General features: G+C 32.9%; 2 protein-coding genes and 1 non-coding gene across 7 annotated transcripts in view; all 3 read right to left on the minus strand.

The window, feature by feature from the left end:
- Positions 1 to 11,798, minus strand: part of Ph4alphaefb (prolyl 4-hydroxylase subunit alpha-1) — a 144,299-nt gene extending 132,501 nt beyond the window's left edge. For both annotated transcript variants that reach the window (XM_070300485.1, XM_070300484.1), the window contains exon 1: positions 11,557 to 11,798. The gene's annotated coding sequence lies outside the window, so the exon portion shown is untranslated. The remainder of the gene's footprint in view (positions 1 to 11,556) is intronic.
- On the minus strand, positions 10,698 to 10,798 carry Trnay-gua (transfer RNA tyrosine (anticodon GUA)). Its single transcript has 2 exons — positions 10,762 to 10,798; positions 10,698 to 10,733 (listed from the first exon to the last, which is right to left on the minus strand). It is a non-coding gene; the product is annotated as a tRNA-Tyr (tRNA).
- Positions 11,799 to 13,851: 2,053 nt separating the features above from the next.
- On the minus strand, positions 13,852 to 19,917 carry LOC138935419 (pyrroline-5-carboxylate reductase 2). Of its 4 annotated transcripts, none has more exons than XM_070299983.1 (7): positions 19,721 to 19,917; positions 17,498 to 17,635; positions 17,148 to 17,218; positions 16,081 to 16,257; positions 15,545 to 15,757; positions 15,095 to 15,260; positions 13,852 to 15,010 (listed from the first exon to the last, which is right to left on the minus strand). In XM_070299983.1, exons 1-7 carry the CDS (start codon positions 19,803 to 19,805, stop codon positions 14,886 to 14,888), a joined length of 975 nt encoding a protein of 324 aa, XP_070156084.1. In that variant the 5' UTR covers positions 19,806 to 19,917; the 3' UTR covers positions 13,852 to 14,885. The 4 variants fall into 4 exon arrangements, with proteins under 4 accessions (XP_070156084.1, XP_070156087.1, XP_070156085.1 ...); XM_070299986.1 differs by lacking the exon at positions 19,721 to 19,917 and adding an exon at positions 18,883 to 18,949 and having other exon boundaries at positions 13,854 to 15,010; XM_070299984.1 differs by lacking the exon at positions 19,721 to 19,917 and adding an exon at positions 17,814 to 18,022 and having other exon boundaries at positions 13,854 to 15,010.
- Positions 19,918 to 21,842: the final 1,925 nt, after the last annotated feature.

Consider the following 21,842-nt stretch of genomic DNA (forward strand, 5'->3'; position numbering starts at 1 on the left):
CGGGAAACCGAGTTGTCGGACAAAATGTTATAACGATCGTTTACGAGAAAAGCAAATTCTTCCAACAGTTTAATAAAACGGGATAATGTGATAAAATTAAACCGCATTGAGAGACAATTATTTATTTTTATCGTGTTCAAAATTTTAATCTCTGCATTTATATAATATCTGTATCGGAGTTGATAATGTTATAAAAAACAACATTATATAAATTTACAAATTATTTAAAAATTTCGAGTATTTCACTAAAATTAAAAAAATATCAATGGTCATTTTTTAAAAACTCGGCAGTTTTCTATCTTGACAATTCTAGTATTTAACATTCGAATCGATAATAAATCGATAATAAGAAGTCGTAGCAATTATTTAGTTTTTGAGAAACATTTTCATAAATTAAACCTTTTTTCTTTTCCGAAACCTTTCTTGGGAATGTTTTGAATACTGTTTCAAAAATTTAAGCCACAAATATGATTCCAATTAATCCTGATTAAAATAAAGAATCAATTCACGTATAATAAAAAGGTGGGAATAATTCTATACATTTTCAAACATTTTATTAATTGTCAGAATTATTCGCGGATATAGATTTAAAATTAGTCCTAGTTTGATTTGCAATTGTTCAATGTTCTTACGATAAATATAAATTTTACTCGAGTCAGAAAAGAAGAGAATAAAGTAATGTTATAAAGTTTCATTTATAAAGCACCGATGTGTTTAAAATAGACTGGCTTATAGACGCTGACGCGAAATCACCGGATGTCTGGGTACAAGAAATACAATGATGTAGTAGTACTCGATAAAAGTTAAATTGGTTTATATTTTTCGATCGCTAACGGGACCATTCAAATGGAGTGAGAGATTTTGAAACTTGGCGATATACGAAAGCAAGTAAAAGGTGCATCGTATCGTAATGCCGAGAGATTTAATTTGTCAGTTGAATCATGAAAAAGTATCATGGTTAGTAAATTATAATATTTTACAATGGAAAAAGTAAACATTTCGTATCTATGAATAATTAATTCAAGACTAATTTTTCGCCCTTAAAATTCTTTCATGTTCCTTATTCCAAAGAAGCATATTTTTTGTCACAATTTAACATAAAATTTTATTAATGCTATTGTATATACGTATACCTTGTTATAAAATATTCTGTATTGTGCCCAATATCTCACATTTCTCACTTATTTTTCATCAATTTCGAATCAATTTTTTTATTATACATCATTATGTTAATCAATATACTGCACGGGAGATATTTTTAGTTGTTGAAAATATTTCAGACGACAAACGAGACTGAAGAATGCGACGGAACTCAAACGACGACGTCCGAATCATTTTTGGCAAATTAGCCGGCCGAGCTTACTTGATGCGGAATGCAGTTATCGGAAAGTTCAATATTGGCTTCCGACAGTCAGCAAGTTGGATATTCAGCGGTGACGAATGTCGGCGCGAACAAAGCTACGGAGAGAACTTGTAAAATCAGTTTGATGGAACGCCGCGCCACGCCGCGCCACGCCGGCATGGTACAATGTTGGTCCGATTGTCATCACAATTTGTATTCGAGAACTGTCGTGTCATCGTCTCGTCCTGAGTCCTGAGATTCATTATCAGCAATATCGACGTTTTTGTTTTACAAAAAAATATATTTCTTCGCATATGCGTTATATTAATGCATTAGACATTAGAATATATTAGAACAATGAAATTTTCATCAAGAAAGATAAATATTTCTCGAAATATATTTTCAACATATAATTTTAATTTAATTTTTCAACGTGTGTGATTTTTCAATTATTCATATAATTACAATTACGCTAAGGCTAAAAAATTTCTTTCTCTTTGACAATGTTAGAAGAGAAATAATAGTCTATAATCAAATAAAACTTTTTGATTTTTATCTATTGATAAAGACAACAATGTGTATCATACGGCAAAACAAAAATATATTTCTATACCAAATAATTTCCTCGTTAGTATTAGATTAATCGAAATGTAGCTAATCGAAAAAATTACTCAATATGCTATGGTTTATGTGTATTATGGTTTATGGTTTATGTTTATGATAACGAAAAAGAGTAACAAAAGTAACGAAAGACAGTCGGACATTAAGAAATTGAACGACAACGGTTACAATTATCAGGAGAACGCTTTCTATATTGGTTGCCGGCCTATCCTGCTCCGGAATATCCAGGACAAGGACAAGTGTCCGCGCGGACGTTATGGCGTTCGCTCTATATAAGATAGTGCGAGCGAAGGATATTAGAATAGGAGAATAATAATAGAGAACAAGAGAGGGAGAGAGAGAGAGAGAGAGAGAGAGAGAATTTATCGAGGGCTAGTTTATTAGCCATTAGGGAAGGACCAACTCACGGAATATTGTTCGGGCAATGTATATACGTGAGTGCCGATCGCAGTCGCGCAAGCTGTAACCAGCTGCAACCTGCCTGCTTCCGAAGGGCGGAAAATTGAAATCCAACTTTCGTCGCATCGTCGCGCAAACGCGGTCGAATGTATTCGCGACATCAGCTGATTTGTCCTTCCTTATACGTCGAGTTGTATTTCGTATAATTCTGCGCGCCGCAAAATAATTTTTTTTTCTCATCATAATACAATGAGATATTTCTTGCGTGTTTCGAGAATGTTTCTACATAAACTTAATTTCTATATAAAACATAATTGAATGAATCACCCAACAGGTATAAAAAAAAAGAAGAATAAAGTAAATACAATATATATATATAAACTTATATTATCGATATTTTTATAAAAATTTTAATTGAATTAATTTGTTGGCAAATTATCTATGCAAAAAAATTCTTCATATATATACATGTATATATCTTTAAAAAAATCTGTTTATTTATCTTCTTAAAATCGCGAGTACTTTTTTAATGGAATAATAGCTTTATAATGTTGCACTTTTCCAATTCTGAAAACGGTAAACTTAGAATCTAAAGCTAAAACGCTATAAAATCTTTGAGAATATCTATTAGCAACTGAAACCGCATAAGCGCGTAGATATCCGGACGTGGATCATGCCTTTAAAATATTTTATTACGCCGACATAAATTCTCTCTCGGAACAGAGAGCTATTGTTGCGGAAAATGTGTGACGACGAAAGAACGTTGAAAGTAGAAAAGCAGGAACGACAGAATCAATATTGGTCGCTCCTGATATTTGTTTGGGATGCGACTCTGGAAAACGGATTGTACGCCGGTATTAGGTATCCGGTAATAGAATGAAAAGGACACAATCTTAATCGATTTGGGACAAAGATCTTTTCGTCTAATCGAAAATGTGGTCGTTCTCGGTCGACCATCAACCACAAATATTGAGAAGATGAGTGGCAAATAACTGCACAGCGCGCGACAAGAAAATATCTCAATCCTATATATACTTTTATGTACGATATAAAGTATGTATGCGAGTGCAAGTATCTCTTTTATATGTATATATGCGCAGATTTAATTTCTGAAATGCTTATTTAGTCGTCCATATAATGGGAATCTGAATTTTTTTATTTCTAATTGTTATATAATCGTATGAATGAGAGAAATGATAAATTGGAGATATAAGATTCTATTGTATACGTATATGTACAATATAACAATAGTAGATATTTAAAAAAAAAAAAAAAATACAAATACAAGTAGTAGTGAAATAAAAGAAATTAAATAGTAGAAACTAAAATGTGAAACAAGAACATTTTTTTAAATGTATGTATATGTATAATATTCTAATAAGTTGACACGCAAAACCATTTTAACGCACACAATCAAATAAAACGTCATCAAATGTCATATATATACGTAAAACGTATAGAAATTTAATTAGCTATTATATCTACTTGTTTATTCTCAACGTATATTATTATAACTTTGCTGTTTTATACTCGATCTCTTAAAAATGTTGTCAAGAAGCGTGATAGCATCAGCTCAAATAAACATAGTACGTCTGTATTTTTGTACTTGTTTCTATACGCTGAATAAAGCTTCGCTGAAGTAGCTTCAATATCTCACTGGGATAATAATATGTATACCCTGCTTGAACATTTTTGACGGGAGACGCGAGCGATCCGCAACAAAGAAACTACCAAAGTGGGTTAGTGAGGAAACGAGCGAGGAAACAAGAAGATACCGGTTGCGGTTAGAATGGGCGGAATTGATAGTGATCTTAATTAAATCTACGGGGTTACCGGGACCATCGCGTAACGCTTTCGCGAGTCGCCGTCGAGTCGGTCGGCTACCATTCGCATCGTTCCCGATTTGCATAACAGTAAAGATCCCGGGGATCACACTTTATACGCCGAGAGACGTGTTACATCTGTAACGGGCGCGGCTGTTACTTAGGCGATTTCATTAACGCGCGGCGCCTACTCGCTGTTGGCCGAATCTAACCAACTTGCGCGCAACCCATTCCGAGATTACGATACACCCAAGATATTGCGTCGCACCGCGTTGCCTCGTGTCTCTTTTGAAAGTTTCACTTTTTTATCGCACACATATACATATATCGCAATATAGTGCAATATAAATATTTACAAATCTTTCAACTTTCTCATCAGATTCTTTTTTTTTTTTTTTTTTTTCCTTTCCAGAAAAAACAGATGCGTACATACAGTATGTGTCGAGACATTTATACATATGTACGTACATTATGACTATTATATATAATTGTATTTTTTGTCTCGATAACTTATATTAATTATCTTATCAACTTGCATCGGCAGCAATAAAAATAGCATGTCCACGATCGTTATTTCACAGCTTCGCATCTCGATTTAAGAACTATATTTTCTTAATAAGCGTAACGCGTGTGTCTCGAGGACATTTTATGCAAAGACGTCGTCAGAGTGAATTTATAGCCGCACGCCATTGGCATTTCTTCAATTACTTTCAACTCGCTGTAATTGGTAAAATATCATGTAGAAACGCATATCTCGGGACACACAAACCCTAGAAATACTTTGCTCAAAGAGATATTCAAAGTTTTTTCATAAATTAATTTTTCTACACAAAATTATATCATTAATCATACTCATTTCCTAATTGCGCTCTCTTCCCCCCCCCCCCGCCATCATTTTTCTTAACTTTACAAACTTCTTGCAACAATTCCGTCAAAGGTGTCTGTGAAGTTGGCACGACATTCTACGAATTCCAAAAAAATACCAAGAGTTCTAATAGCACTTTTTATAGTTTTACAGTTTCTGATAAAAATTAAGAAGGGTCGCGCGCTAACTTTGCGAATCTAGCGACATCCTCCGCTCTAAAGTACTAAAACGCGTTGAATATTATCATCTTTAACAAGAGTTCGATAGTTTTGTTCAAGTTCAGCACATATATGCAATTTCAGATCGATATTCTACCTATTAACAATTTTTAATATCCACGCTCAGCACGACATTTAGTGTCACAAACTATGTCGTGCTGATGATTTTCCACGATTCTAACAGTAGTTTTCGACAGTTCTATAAGAATTCTATGGTTTAGAAATCTTTTTACAAAGAGTTCCAACTATTTACTTATTTTTTAAACAATTTTTGACATTTATATGCAGCACGACACTTATTAGTGTTAGTGAAAATGTGCTCTGCTAATGATTTTCCACAGTTTTTACGATACTTTTTGACAGTTCTGTAAGAGTTCTATGCTTTAAAAGTATTCTTATAAAGAGTCCAATCCGTTAGTAATTTTTTAAACAATTTTCAACAATTACGTCCGTCACAACATTTAGTATCGCGCTGATGATTTTCACTAATGGTCGTGCTGGACATAATTGTCAAAAATTGTTTAAGAAATTACTAACGGGCTAAACTCTTGATAAAAATACTTTTAAAACATAGAACTTTTATAGAACTATCGAAAACAATGGTTAGTATTGCCGAAAGTTATCAGCACAACATTAAGTTTTACTAAATGTCGCGCTGGGCATGAATATTAAAAATTGATTAAAAATTGATTAAAAATTGTAAATTCGTGGAATATCGATCTGAAATATATGCGCTGAACTTGAACAGAACTATTGGGAATTCTTGCTAAAAATTATAATGATCAACGCGTTTTAGTACTTTAGAGGGGAGGGTGTCGTTCTAGATTCGCGAAGTTGGCAAGACATTTTTTCAATTTCAATTTTTTAATATAAGGAATGCGCAATCCTTTTTAATTTTTATCAGAAACCGTAAAACTATGAAAAGTGCTATTAGAACTCTTAGTATTTTTTTGAAATTTGTAGAACATCGTGCCCGCTTCATAGACACCTGTCAAAGAAAAAAATGTCATAAGCTAGCCAGAATACGCAGTAACCCGGTTGCGTCAAAATTTTTCTCATATTTAGATATAATCCTGACAAAAAAATGATTGCTCCACGTGTTATTCTGGCATACTTTAGCGAGCCGGTAAAGCGTGAACCTACGAATTCAATACGGCCGCATAAACGATTCATAGCACGCGAATTGTGAATATGAAGTGGAGCATGATCGAGAAGATGCTTTCACGCGTTCGCCAATAGGGCCAATATTTCTCGTTCTTTGTATCATACGATAAAGATGATAATGCCGCCGAAAGCCCAACGTGTCCCGACACGTAATCTACATGTTATTGGCTAGGGGCTAGATAAGTCGTCGAGCGAGCAACAGTGAGACGAATTTAATAACACAACTTTACAGAATAAAAAACCATTTGCTCTCTAATATACTAGCATTTGTATACATGTATATTTCGTTTGTATCATATTTCTCAAAAAAAAATTGATTATAAAAATAATATACTCGTATACACTCATATACACATATACATATATGCATACTTACTACTTGATATAAATACGAATAAAATTCTTTTAGAGATAGACACAATTTCATTTTCTTTTTACTTTTCCAAAGTGCAATTTTCACCTGATAGATGAGATAATTGAATACATTCTTTAAGAATTTGCAAATTATTCAATGATGTATGTATAAAACTTGCTGCCACACTTTATGAAAATTGCACAGATCGCTTCGCTAATCGCAATTAGCAATTATTATCGCGCTCTGCTTATCAATGCACGACGTATATCCTGTAATATCCCGTGTTTGCTGTCAATACATTGTGGTATTATATTAAATTTAATTAATATATCCATACATTATGCATCAGTTTCAAAGATGAAATTGTGGAGAAACAGGCGCGTAGCCCACAGGAAACTCCTTCAGCATAACAATCATTGTTATTGCAGATCCGCCTTACCTATAATGATATGAAAAGCCCTTTGAGACGAGAGATAATATGTTAATCTCGATAGTAGATTGTGAGTCAATGTATCCGGTGGTCTGGAGGTATACATACAATCGTGCATTTCTTGTAATTAAGTTAGTTGGATTTCAAACGTACATATGCAGGGTAATTCAATTTTTGCAAACGCAACTTACATTTTAGTGTCTCATATTAAAAATTAAAGAAAACTCTCTCTCTCTCTCTCTCTCTCTCTCTCTCTTCTTTGTTGTTATATTATATGACTTATATTTTATATAATGGCAATCATTTATCGTAAACTGTCAAACTTGTGTTAAACTTATATACATGTTTAAGTAAAAAAAAAAATCAGCGCAACTTTACGTTACAAATTACTTTTCTCGAAAAGTAAAATGCGATCAAGTATAAATTTATTCTACATTTTTTATTGCTCTTATCATTTTCTCATCGAATGTGTCACTAACATCTCGTGTAGAGCAATGATGTAATAATAGCTTAATAAATTAAGTACATAGCGCTAAACAAAATCAAATTATCTCGCAAAACTCCAAATTAAATAAATTTTTCATGTATCCACGATTTTATGTATTAATAACGAGATGGATATCACGCGAAATAATCGCGCGAGTGCGATGTGAAAACAATTACTTACATGTCTTTGAATAGTGAAAACTAATAACATAGTTACTAAAGTTTCGACGACACACCACGTTCTCTTGCCACCACGTGAAAATTTCCTATTGCATGCCCGTCGTTTAATAATTCACGTACTTGACAATACAATCAACCCTATAAATCTAGCACCCCCATCACGAAAAATACGCTCTTAAAGGTTGGTCACTTACTTTTTTACTAACATCATATGTATATTATATTAACATATATTCGTGATATTAATATCTGAATCATCGGCCATTCTTCGGTCAGATAAGCTTTAAGTTTTGCGCGCCAATCCGTCAAGCGTTTGACGGGTCACAATTTCGATGGGAATTTCGCGCCGATTGTATTATTTCGGGAACGCAGCTTTTCGTCATTTTATTTAACAATAATAAATAGGCGCACCACACCCACGTACTTTTATGAAAGCGCGGATCATCAGTGGAAAGCGACCGATGACGAGAGTATCGACGTCGCACGTGATGACGCGACCCGTCGGAAACCGAATGCACTAATTGAATCGTTTCGTGTGTCGTTCATGCCGGCGGCACCGACGAATTTAACGGCCGATTACGCGTCACGCCATTGAACAGGAACGTAATATATTTCTCGTGCATGAACATCCTGCGGATCGAATCGGCATTCGTAAATTCGATCCCTTGTTTCGTCGCATCGAAAGAAGAAAATCACGCGAATTTGCGAATATAATCGGTCATTCGCGCATCTACGATGTTCTTTTTCTGCATGGAGGTTTTTTTCTAATTATCCATCGCATTAACGTTGTATTTATTCTTTTCAATGAGAAAAAAATAATATTTCGAGCAAAAAGATTTGTGTATACGATATTACATACATACTAGGTCACACATTCAAAAGTTATATATATATATATATATATATATATATATATATATATAAAACTCTTTAATATTAGCTCGCAATATAAACATTCCAGACAATAAATACATTTACAATCCCTTTATGTATATAAGTAATAATAAACATACGACTTTGTAACGTTCCACGCGTATTACAAATATATATATATTGTGTATATATGTGTGTGTGTGTGTGCTATTACACATCAATAACTTAAACATGTAACAACTTAATTAGCAATTATATCTCTCAATTAATTTTTTCTTGCTCCGATAAATATTTAAATTTATAAATATTTAAGTACATCGATTTTTCGGCAAGCAGTGATATATTAAATATATTACGTCACTATGAAATGTCGATCACTGCATTATTATCAACGCGAAATGTCAGTCATGTACCTAATAATACATATGTATGTATGTACGTATGTATGTATGTATGTATGTATGTATGTACATGCGAAATAATAACAGATCGTGAACGCGCGATACAAACCAAATCATATATATTATTCTCATTCTCGTATACGTGCATTACAACCGTATATGTCGCATACACAAAGCTTTACTGCTATGTACAAGCCGCATTATAAACGCAACGTTTAATATACGATAAACTGTCAATAAAGGAATATTACCCGATATAATTAAATCGAGCAAACAAACTCGGAACGTCATTAAAATTTAAGTCATCGATGTTATTCGTAATTTTCGTGATAGTTGTTAACTAATTTAATATCAATAAAATTAATCATCAGCGATTTATTCGTCCCTTCTCACTTTACGCTTACGCCATTGAGATGTTATGTATTAGGTATATGATATATACATATACAGGATGTCTGATAATAATCGCCCCGTAATGTGCAGGGGTTAAACCGAGTACGATATAATTATATACATTTATACATGTATGTATATGCGGAAAATGCAACATAAATCACGTATATAAAATACCGCGTTGCTTAAATAAATCCCTTCTCTTCTCTACCGCAATCTATCTCTCGGTGCGCGTCAGCCGTCGCACCTTCGAGCGTTAGATAATTTATTGCAGTGTGTGTGTGTGTGTGTGTGTGTGTATATATATATATATATATATATATATATATATATATATATATATATATATATATAGATGCACACCAACGATATAATCGGCAGAATGCAGTGGCCAAAGCGCCAATAAATATGGATGGAGTAGTAATAAATTATGGCTAGAAAAGACGATTAGGACGCGGCTATAAATTATCATGGATATATCGCGAATACGCGCGTTCTGTGCGACTGTACCTTATGGCCATCCCGCATGTCCAATAATATGGATATTTTTCGGTCTTTAATCCGTTTAGCCACGAATATTCATAGTCGCGTGTTCGTTTTTAGCTCGTTCGTCTCGATTACGATATTTACTCGTCGTACCATAATGCGATTTCGTTTTTTACCTTATTTAAACCTAGATGGCATATCATAGATATTTTTATTATATGTATACGAGAAATTCCGAATTTGAAAAAAATGGATGATTTTAATAACGAATATCGGAACAAAAAAATTCTTGCTTTTCACAAAATGCAAAATATACATTCGGTAGCATTAATTTAATATCGCGAAAACATTCTAATTGCCATCCCATTTTACTGTTCCCAAATTAATAGAATACAGAGTATAAAGTCTTTTCTACATACAAATGTAAAAGCCTACGTAAAAGCAACAAAATTTCAAAAAGCACGCAAAAAATAGTAAGAATCCGCTGCTGTTGGTATTAGGATAACATTTTTTCTCAAATGGATTGTTTCTCGATCAAAAATTGAATACACTTTCTACAAGAAAAACCATGAAAATATTAATAATAAATATACTTGTTATTCATAAAAGAAGATGAAATAAAATGAAATGTGCAACAAAGATCACGAGAGAAAAAAAAAATTCCTTCGAGCCGGATTTGAACCAGCGACCTATGGATGGCTCTCCCCCAAATATTCAACGCTCAACTACAGTCCACCGCTCTACCAACTGAGCTATCGAAGGTTATATCAATGACGTGAAATTTAACATTCAGGAAGAATCGTTACATATGTATCTTCGATTATTTTTTACTCGGATGACGTTTCGCGGACTAGGACGTATCGTAATAATCTCACAACCATTATATACAAGATTAATCTACATCTAAATATCATCGAACAATATACATATAAATGTGTATATATCTGTATGTATGTACATGTATATTAAATATCAAGCTCTAATAAAGTAATTGGACACGACTACATTAAAAGCGCATATTTTCTTACATAGCGAAGCGATGCATTAATACATTTAATTCTTTCTAGAGCTTCTTACGCAAGCACGCACGCATGCATGTCATGATGCAGTCATGCATGACATAAACATCGATATCTCGCTTTTTTTAACACTATAATATAATTATCCAATAAATTCCGCAAAAAATCTCGTGAGAACTTATCACAAGTCTGGATCTCTCTCTATCGCTCCATCGAAATATCTATCGGTAAAATTCCGAAATAATAGATTTCGCGCGAACGAAATCTCTTCGATGCATAATGTACAATAATTGACACAAGCGCGAGTTGCGAGAGGACAGGTAAAGTTAGGTAATAAATAAACGGATGATCGCAGTGGTCGCACCGTGCGACTCGCACGTCGCAGATTGGTTATGCGATACTACGAATCGCGTCGAGGATGTATAGATTTTGCAGCAGCGCGATAAAAAAGAATCGTACGATAATCTAATTCTATTTAACCTAATCTGAAAAGCGACTCACCAAAGACGCGCTCCGCCCAGTGTCAATCGTTGTCTTCGTACTGCTTGTCACCAAAGAAATCTTTCCAAACTGAATTGTCACGTTGCGTCACTTTCATCGGACACCCGTGAAAACGTCGCTGTACTTTTACGTTCACACACGTTCACGTTCACGTCGAAATTCGAATCAACTCGTGTCCATCACGCGACAAACATTAGTTATTAGACACACGCGCAAGATGGTGGACTACTTGGGTCTCCCATCTCCCACCTCCCACCTCCCACCTCCTACCTCCCACTTGTGCGCCACGGCCGCGGGTAGGTTTCACGCGAACCAAAATATATTCGTAGTGACATCTATTAAACGTCGTCAGAATATGATCCTTCCATCTTTGAAAATTTTGTATTCTTCATAAAATGTCAAACAATTCGTATTCCTGGATAAAATTTTACCGTCGAATAGATCTTGTTATACTTTGGCAGAACAAATAATAATGTACAATATGCATAGGGAATCTTCGGAACCGAATCGCGGAATCGAAGCGGGTCTCCCGCTTAATATCCGCGTAATCGTGTAATCAACGTGTATATATATATATATATATATAGTATAAATATTCATAATAACGCGATTGTATACATTATATGTACACAACATTTAATGCGTTTTGCAAACTAATACTTTACAAGATATAATTACAATAGTATATCGTATGAACGCGAGATTCGCATTTTAAAATTTAAATGATAATAATTGCGAAAAATGCGAAACGCATTTCGGATATGCGACTTCGTGCAATCCACCGCGACGCGCTCTACAATCTTCTACCTACAACTGTGACTGTGCTTCGATATAATATTCACCGCCAATACTGAAAATCTATAGTTTACGTCGCGCATGCACTATAGATTTTCAGTACTGGTAGTAAATATCGAAATGCAGCCTATGTATACCAATGAGCAATCCATATGGTGCATTGCGAAAGCCAATAACAATTCATTTTATTTAGTATCTCTTTTCAATAGCGACTGCGCGCACATCGATTTTTTGCATTGCATTATGAATGTCCTAGGATTATGACTTAATCTTCTTATATATAACCTTAACTGAAACGATATAAATGCTTAGTTTTCCTTTACCTCTATTTTCTGTTGGCCATCCTGCTAATTTTAAGCATATAGTTAGCCGGACCACTTTAATTTTTAACAACAAAGATGAAATGATAGAGAGTGAGCGTTGCGGTCGTTAAGTGGAACGGGCCCGTAGCGGTCAGCCAATCAGCAAGCGGAACGCCATTGTCGCTTCTCTGATTATATAGGACTCTAGGGTAGACTAGAGAGCCTCTAGGAGAGACAGGTGCTAACCAACCATTTCGTGATTGGTTGGCATAACATGTGCCGATTTGGTCATTGCGACGCCAATGCAGAGCAGATAGGATACGAATTCTCGGACCGACGATATCAAATGCTTAAGGTTATATTACGCATATTACAAAATATAATGCGTAATATAATCCCAAACATTTGATATTTTCCAAGAATCCAAGAATCGTATCCCATCTGCTCTGCATTGGCGTCGCGATGACCAAATATATTATGCCAGCCAATCACGAAAAGGCTGGTTAGGTTGGCGCCTCTCTCTCTCTTAGAGGCTTTCTAGGGTAGACTTATCGTGAACGGTAGTACGTGTCATCGAAGCCATCTTGACCGTCCATTTGTATGACGTTTCTCATATATATATTATATATATATATACTTTTGTATTAAATTAGATATGTTTATAATAAATATAAGCAATGCAATGCATATAATATACTAAATACATGTAGCCAAACACTTTTTTTTACAAGGTATAATAAACAATATACACAATTAGAAATTATTTTTATTAAATTAAAAATTATACATAATTTTTTTAAAAAGATAAGGATACACACAAATCCTTTCTTATACAGATTTTTTTGATCATTTCTAAACATCAGTCTTGTTTCGGTATGTAATTTATAGTTAAAAAATACTTAATGAATCAATTATTAAAAATTGCCGATAAAAATTACCATATTAAAATTGAAAAGCTCTTGAAAATAGCCAACAAGAATTAGTTAATAAATTTAAATACATTATTAGATTTATAAAAATCAATAAACTTTAGTTTTTATATTTTGTAGACATCATTATATTATATAGATATGTTTATTATATGTTATGTAAATCTATCATTATAATTTAATTTTCCCAGATCTATATATATATATATATATATATATATATATATCTCATATTTCGTGTCAAAATTATGTCCAAACGATTAAAAATCTATCTGTTAGCTGTGTTATAGAGATAATTATTTACACAATTGTTTCTATCCATAGTAAGAGAAGAAAAAATTTTTAGAGAGGCTAACAGAGTGTTCTCCTATTAATGGATTGTAATAGTATTTTATTCTGCTGTCACACACAATAATTTAACATAATTTTTATACACGTGCGCGCTCTTATATGGCTCGTATAGACAGACCGTAACAAATATTTATATATCAAATTAAATGGTTCAAACTAAATTTTATTGTGAGCACAATGGTTGCTTCCAAAAACTATCTATGCTACATATATAAAAGCTGTATACAGGTGGGACACATTTTAAAATATTATAAGTTATATTATCTCTGAAAGTACACATTATAGCAAAAAATGTTTCAGGTAAAAGTTATTTTTGACTCGAAGGGAGATATAAGAAGATGCCATTAGTTTGATGTGGAATCAATTGATGTAAAAAAATAAAAAAAGCTTTAAAAAAATGCATTGCAAATAATTATATACTTTTTCTTTTTAAAACCAATTTTTTTTTATACCGATTAATTTGTATCATTATTCTATACATAAAAATATTACGGTAAAATTATCAGAAATTAAATATTTTACGAAATATTTTATTTTTTATATCAAAATATGTCAGATTAAGATATAAAATAACTCGAAAAATACTTAATGCAAAAATTTTTTTTTTTTTTTTGCAATATTTCGAAAAGCTCTCGAGGTAAAAGCTACAAAAATGTGTAATGAAAAATGGGGGTTTCCATTTAAAAAATTAAAGGTGACTTTCACGTGACCTTCGAACGATTATCCAAAGTCAAATCAATTGCGTCTTCTTCGAATCAAATAACTTTTGTTTGAAACATTTTTTATTATAATGTGTACTTTCAGAGATAATAGCTTGTAAGACTTTAAATGTTCCACCCTTATATTTAGACCCAATATATACATATATATCCACGTTTATATATTTAATCCTTTAAAATGCATGTCATTGATACACAATTATTATTATATGTAACAACAATCTTTGTTGTTATTAATAATCTTTTTTTGCCTGTAAACTAACTTCTCTACATCGAAGCGTTGCCGCCTCTATGGCATCGATTAGTGCCGCCCTTAAACCGTGCTTTTCTAAATGATGAATACCAGTTATAGTGGATCCTATAAAAAAGTTGAAAAAAGGTGCAAATATTGATTAAGAAATAGGAGATACATTACATATATCGCATATTTACAAATTCTGACCTGCTGGTGAAGTTACGTCGTCCTTAAGCTGTCCTGGATGAATATTTGTCTCACGAACCATAGTACCGGCGCCTAAAACAGTTTGCGCGGCGAGTTTATATGCGATGGATCTGGTAAGCCCCATTTTCACACCACCATCAGCCATAGCTTCGATTATCATGTATACCTGGAAGAAATTTTCTTTCCCCATTAAATATTTTAATAATTTTAGGAGAAAGATGCTTGGAGAAAAAATCCAAAGAGACGCAAGGGGGGAACCGATAATACACACTAATTGCAAGAATAGCGATGAGGAAAAAAAAAAAAAAAAAAAAAGAATATTGGCCCCTTTTCTCTGTTTTTTAGATTTAACACAATCTTCTCTATTAACTATTGTAATAATAGATTATTTTCTTACACACACGTTTGAAAATTATATTCACCGAACGAATAAACGGAAAGCTTACTAACATAAGCAGGACCGGAACCGGCCAAAGCAGTGACAGGATCGATGAGATTTTCCGGGACTTCTTCGCAAATGCCTACAGCGGAAAATAATTTCTCCGTGACCTCGGCATCCTTATCGCTCGCATTCTTGCCACGCGCAAACACCGTGGCTCCGCAACCAACTAATGCCGGTGTATTTGGCATTACTCTTATCACGGGTGTATCTTTTGGCAGCGCCTGAAAATATATCTTTCCTCAAGTATGTCGTTATTATTTTTTTATTACGACTAGTTTGCACGCAATAAATCATCATATGACATCGACAAATTCTTATTTAAAAAAAAAAAATGTAAAAGATTTAGAGAGGAAGAGGCCAATAATATAAACTAATCGCAAAAGCTGCGATAGAAAACATAAAAATATTTAAAAAAAAAAACATATTTAACGAAGCTCTTTTTCCCTTTTTTTTTTTTAGATTTAACCCAATTACCGTTAACTATTAACTATTATAATAATAAATTTATTACAATAAAATATTTATTACAATAAAAATATTTTACCTTTTCTAATGAGATCAAGGAGATACCCATGGCGATGGAGATGAGTAATTTTTTATTATCGTGCATCTTCAACGCTGGCAGAATTTTCGGTACAATTTGTGGCTTCACCGATAAGATCAGCACATCACCGTAATCTATGACTGGAGCATTAGCGAAAACAGTATTTGATCCCATTTCCTAAAAATATTAATTAATTAGATACAAGTTTGGTACATTTAATATATATATATATATATATATATATATATAACGTTTGCACGCGTTTCTGTGCATGCGCGCGCTATATATATGTATGTATGTATATATGTATATAATACACGAAACTTTATTGTCTTACATGCTTTTCTCATATAGTAAAAGTATAAATTTTCTATATGAAATTCGTACAAATAAAATCTAGTAGAATTTAGAATCAGGCACGGTGATATTACCCTAAAAATCGTCGTGTACATTTTGCGATAATATATAAATATCAAATTATGAAAAAATCAATTGCGAAAAAATTGTACACGATTGATAAATGATTACAGATAAATGTGCAACAGTTGAATATTATAAACTATATCCATCTTATTTCGTAATGGGGTTTAATATATATGTATATATATCTTAATTGTGCTTCCCTTCAATAAATAAGAATACAAAATAATGACCATCGTTTTTTTTTTTTTCTTTATAGCAGCTTCTTATAATAGATACTTTTAATCGCATTGTACTGGCTAATATGTGCAAATATATGTATGTACGTATAAATATTCTATATTAATTACATCTTTTTTTCTTCATCATTACATCTCTGACTGATCTTATCTACTAAATCTTGAAAATTTCAGAATAAAATCAACAATATAAAGCACAAACATTCTCTTCTTTTATTTGTTAAATGTTTTTAATATCTCACAAAGAACTTACGAACAGACTGCCGATTCATATTACAACGTGTATTGCGAGTCTTATCATCCGTGATATTTTCTTATTGAACATTGTGTTATAAACAAAAAAAATGCTCGTCGATTTATTATCGATCTTCACACATTATATAAAAATAGAATAAACTATGATCTCACTTTAAATGTCTCAATGCTTCCAATATCATTCGGAAGGCAACTGGCCAGCATCATCTCGCCTTTGCTTAAACCTGTAAAATAAAAAAAGAAAGCTCGTGAAAAGATGCGAAAAACACATTCGAGACATTTTCAATCATTTTTTGTTGACTAAATTTATATACGTTCAACTATGTTGATTTTATATACATATAATATGTGAGTGCGCGTATGTGTACGTAATTGATTTTTATCTATAATCCATACATTATTTAAAAATATTGAAACGTAATTATTAAGAAAGAAAGTTATGTATATCGTTAAAATATAGTATACAGCTATATTTTTACTTTTTATAGAGAAAAATTATTTACCCGCTCGTATGAAACCTCTGGCGAGGGCCTGAGCCATTTTCCCTCCGCCGAGAAAGCCGATTTTCAGCATGTTGGTATTGATGTTTAACGGTATTCTTTGCTTCTTCACTTCGCCATCAGCGAGAAGTTGATCGCTCACTGTGATGAAAAACAAAATGATTGCTCTCACATTCTGCAATATGCACTAGAGAGCTGAAGCAACAAAACAACAAGGATAAAAGAGAATATTCAGATGCGTTTTAATTAATCGCACGCGGAAATTATTCTTATAACAATAATCTAAAATAATCTAACAATAATAATAAAAGTTTCACGCCTTTCACTCCATTTTGTGTCCACGAACGATTAAACTATCTCTGCTTTTAATCGTTTCCATACAACGAGCTAGTTGCAATGCGTATTTATAAGTTTAGTATTTTATGCTGATACGAACGCGCGCGCGCGCGCGTGCGATAAGACGCCGGCTGAAATTTATAGGTTTTCATGCTGCCAAGATCGGTCTCTTATTCGAAAATGCGATATTCGTGTCTCGTATCTCTCTCTACATCTTCCGCGCTTCATCTCCCGTTGTTTTTTTTTTTTTTTACAGCAAAGATACTTTTTACTTTTATGTAATCTCATGCGAGAGATAACAATAATCTCGTGCGTTATGTATATAACGTCAATCAGCTGGAAAACGCGCAACTGACCGTCCGTTTCACCTCTCTTTCAACCACCAAACTCATTCGATTGCATATTTGTGGTGCAGTTTGCTGGAACATGTAATTTCTGTCCGTTTCATCGTCAAATAATGAACGAGTATTAAATCAACTTGTCTCTCCGCGGCTGTACTATTCATAAAAGTTTGCGGTCGCTTCAACGGATGTTTTAACACTAAACGGATATTATTGCATTTTGTCAATCACGATAACAACATGCAATCAAAATAGGCCAAAATGATTTTAGGATTACGATTTTACAAGTCAATGCACATATTCTTTGTTACATTTTCCATTATGACTATATATAAATCACATAAATGTTGAATGTATTTTTGTCGTAAATTTGTTTTAATTTATAAAATAACATTATATATATATATATTCAATAATGACACCGATAGGCTCAATGTTAAGATATTGAAAGAACAATTAAATAGAAAAACTGGCAGATAAATGCCCAGGCGCAGGTATTGATGCGCAAATTTATTATTGTTAAATTCAATTAACCAATATGCATTTAAAAATGTACGTCTCAGTTTTTGGTCCATCTTTAGCATAAGTACAAATATATAGAGATCAAATTAGTATTTTAAAACCCGACATGCACCAGACATTTGCAGTTACAGTCAAATCTTAAATTAAAATCAACAATTGGAGAAAAGGTTCATTAACAATAAGACCCACGAATCTGTATAATTAAGTAAACAGCATCCAATCGCTATCGCCGCACGTATATCGTCGATGATTTACATTTACAATGTAATGATGACTAAATAAGCGGGGAGCGCACATTTTTGCATAAGCGCATAATCATAAGCATAAGAAAATTGATTGGTTAATTTCCTTATGCATAAGAAAATGGACCAATCAATTTCGTTATGCTTATGATTATGCGCTTATGCAAAAGTGTGTGCTCCCCGCTCAATGTTGACACGGTCGGTCGGTACGATCATAAAAACAACGGTCATAAAAATGATCATAAATAGAGATTAAAAAACAAAAACAAATGAGAGAAAATGACTAATGCGGTAAATTTAGTTAATCTGTAAATCCAATTTAAATTTTGAAATCAGATTCAAATTTCTTAATCGATTAATTTTTTAATTTCTGGTAAGTCCATTATCGGAAATCACATACGGATCACAAAAACAATAAGACATAACACAAAATGAAACCAAAAACGATGGAAAAAAGCGGGAAAAATTATATATATTGCATATTGGTAAAATTTGTAAAATCATGTCGCGCACATTACATTATAGCTTATTTTGATTCTCTGAGCTATTGATTGGATTAATCTTTACGCTTGTGCTACTGTTTTATCAACTGATAAAACAAATTCAACATATTTTTAAAAAGATCGATAGATTTTCTTTCTCACTCATATATGTAATGTAGTAGAATTTAAAAAAAATATTAAATAACTATCTACATATATATACATATTAATGCACATGTATTCACACACACGCGCGCGCGCACACACACACACGCGCGCGCGCACGACAGATATTATACTCACCGTATTTGCGTATGTTTAAAATTCGCCGAACACGGCGATTTATTTTCACGTAAGCCATTGTCTTCAGACCGAGGCTCACCTTCATGATTGCTTCGCGATTAACGTAATGTATAAATTACAACAAGCTTTACACGTTAGATGTGCAATGTGTAATAAAGTTTTAAAAATCTCCGTTGATTTAATAGTTTTTTCGTAAAATCCGAAATTATATATGTACAGATTCTGAAAAGAAATAAAAAAGTGAGATATTATGCGTGAATTCACTTTATACGTGGTGTGTGAATCTCCCGCTATATTAGTCTTTTAAACTGATTTAGTATTTTAAGTTGATATACAATAATGTATCAAAATGGAACATCATATATACATTATATGTCTATTTATATTAACTGATAGTGAGATAATATTCTTGACTAACATGACATAAAGTTTAGATCTTGACCGCTAAGGTTACATGCAATATTGTTTCATGTAATCATCTTACTACATGCACAGCACAAGGTTGATAATTATATTGTAAATAGGAACCTTCCCTCCTCCTTCTTTACTTTCCAAACTTCTTTCGTATAAATGCGCACTAAAAATGTTATTATGTAATTAGTTATGTTACTGATTTTACTATAATATATAATATCATTATTAATACAAAATACTAATATTATACAGAGAGGATGTTAAATTACAAATATAATAGGCCGAATATCTCGATAACTAAATGAAATATCAAAGTCCAGTTTGTTTTAGATTGTATTGTTTCGAGGCCGACAAATTTTGATAAAAAGAATTTGACTTTGGATAGATGCGTAAAAAAAAAACTGGACCTCGATATTTCATTTAGTTATCGAGATATTCGGTCCGTTACGTTTGAAATTTAGCACCCTGTACATATCTTCTCTCTTCTCATATATTGATAAAAATTGAAATAAAATTGTGCATTCCGCGAATTCAATTACAGAGTTCGACTACAATTCTGCAGCAAATTGCATCGCGTGGGTTTCTCGCAAGATTCTCTATTACATCTTACCAACAATAATTCAAACGCGTGGATTTTTCCTTGATTAATTACATAATTATTATATTAATTATACATACTAATTCATAGTCCGTTCTTATATTTAAGATCATTTCAAGTATGGTCTTAAAATGCTATGCGATGCTATGCCATTTCATTGGTTGAATGAGATCTTAAGACGATCTTAAATATAAGAACGGACTCTAAATACCGTATAGTATGAGACTGAAACACTTACACGTTTTCGCTATACATCGAACGAAATATCGATGATATGTATGTATAGATGATGTCGACGATATGAATTGACTGACGCAACAGTCACATGTTACTCCTTCGATCGTAATCGATGCAGTGTAATAGACGATACCTTTTTCCGTTGACGATGATCTCATTACTACGCGTATCGACGATACTTTTGGACATCCTTATATATGTTTAATCACAGCCTATCAGCCTTTGGAAATTTTCCTATTGTGTACCCAATTAAAACTCAAAGACGGTCACCGATCCCTCTCTACCGTACCGTTCGATATCATCATGGCTTTCGAATAGATAATTTAAGGCCTCCCTTTAGATGATCTATAAATCGCGATAAAATTCAAGACACACAAATTTCTATTTACATATAATTCTATGCATCACATATATATGTTTTAATTAGAGATGCAACGAATAGTACATTCGTCCGAATACCGAATACCGAATATTAGATAAGGTCATGTACCGAATAACTGAATATTCGACGAATATTAAGCACGGTTTTAGCGCCAACGGCTCAACATAGACTATTCGAAAACAATGCAGCAAATGCGCGGCACTCCCGACCACGCCTCCCCGCATAAGTACATTATATAACAATAAATGTGTTTTATTTAATTTAATTTTATTACATATATAAATAAATAAATTAGATACTCAAGCATGTTAAAATTATGCATCCGCGGCTGAGATGATAACAGTCTATTAGCTACACGCTACACTATTTCCTTCCAGTTTTATATTTAAAACTATTCGGTATTCGGCCGAATATATTGTAGTAGGCTAATATTCGATATTCGGTGGAAAACGTTGCCGAATAGGCAGAAAACCCAATAATTGCCTAATATT

The sequence above is a fragment of the Polyergus mexicanus genome, unplaced genomic scaffold (assembly GCF_030449975.1).
Source record: "Polyergus mexicanus isolate NDT 795.1 unplaced genomic scaffold, iyPolMexi1.0 SCAF_8, whole genome shotgun sequence".
Lineage (NCBI taxonomy): Eukaryota > Metazoa > Arthropoda > Insecta > Hymenoptera > Formicidae > Polyergus > Polyergus mexicanus.

What these genes read in the sequence shown, in the direction of transcription:
- LOC138935419 (XM_070299983.1), bottom strand. Translation starts at nt 19,805, where the DNA reads ATGAAGGTGAGCCTCGGTCTGAAGACAATGGCTTACGTGAAAATAAAT. An exon ending in CCTTGATCTCATTAGAAAAG is followed by an intron (nt 15,758 to 16,080) that starts GTAAAATATTTT and finishes ATATATTTTCAG; the next exon opens with GCGCTGCCAAAAGATACACC. An exon ending in CCGGTTCCGGTCCTGCTTAT is followed by an intron (nt 15,261 to 15,544) that starts GTTAGTAAGCTT and finishes AATTTCTTCCAG; the next exon opens with GTATACATGATAATCGAAGC.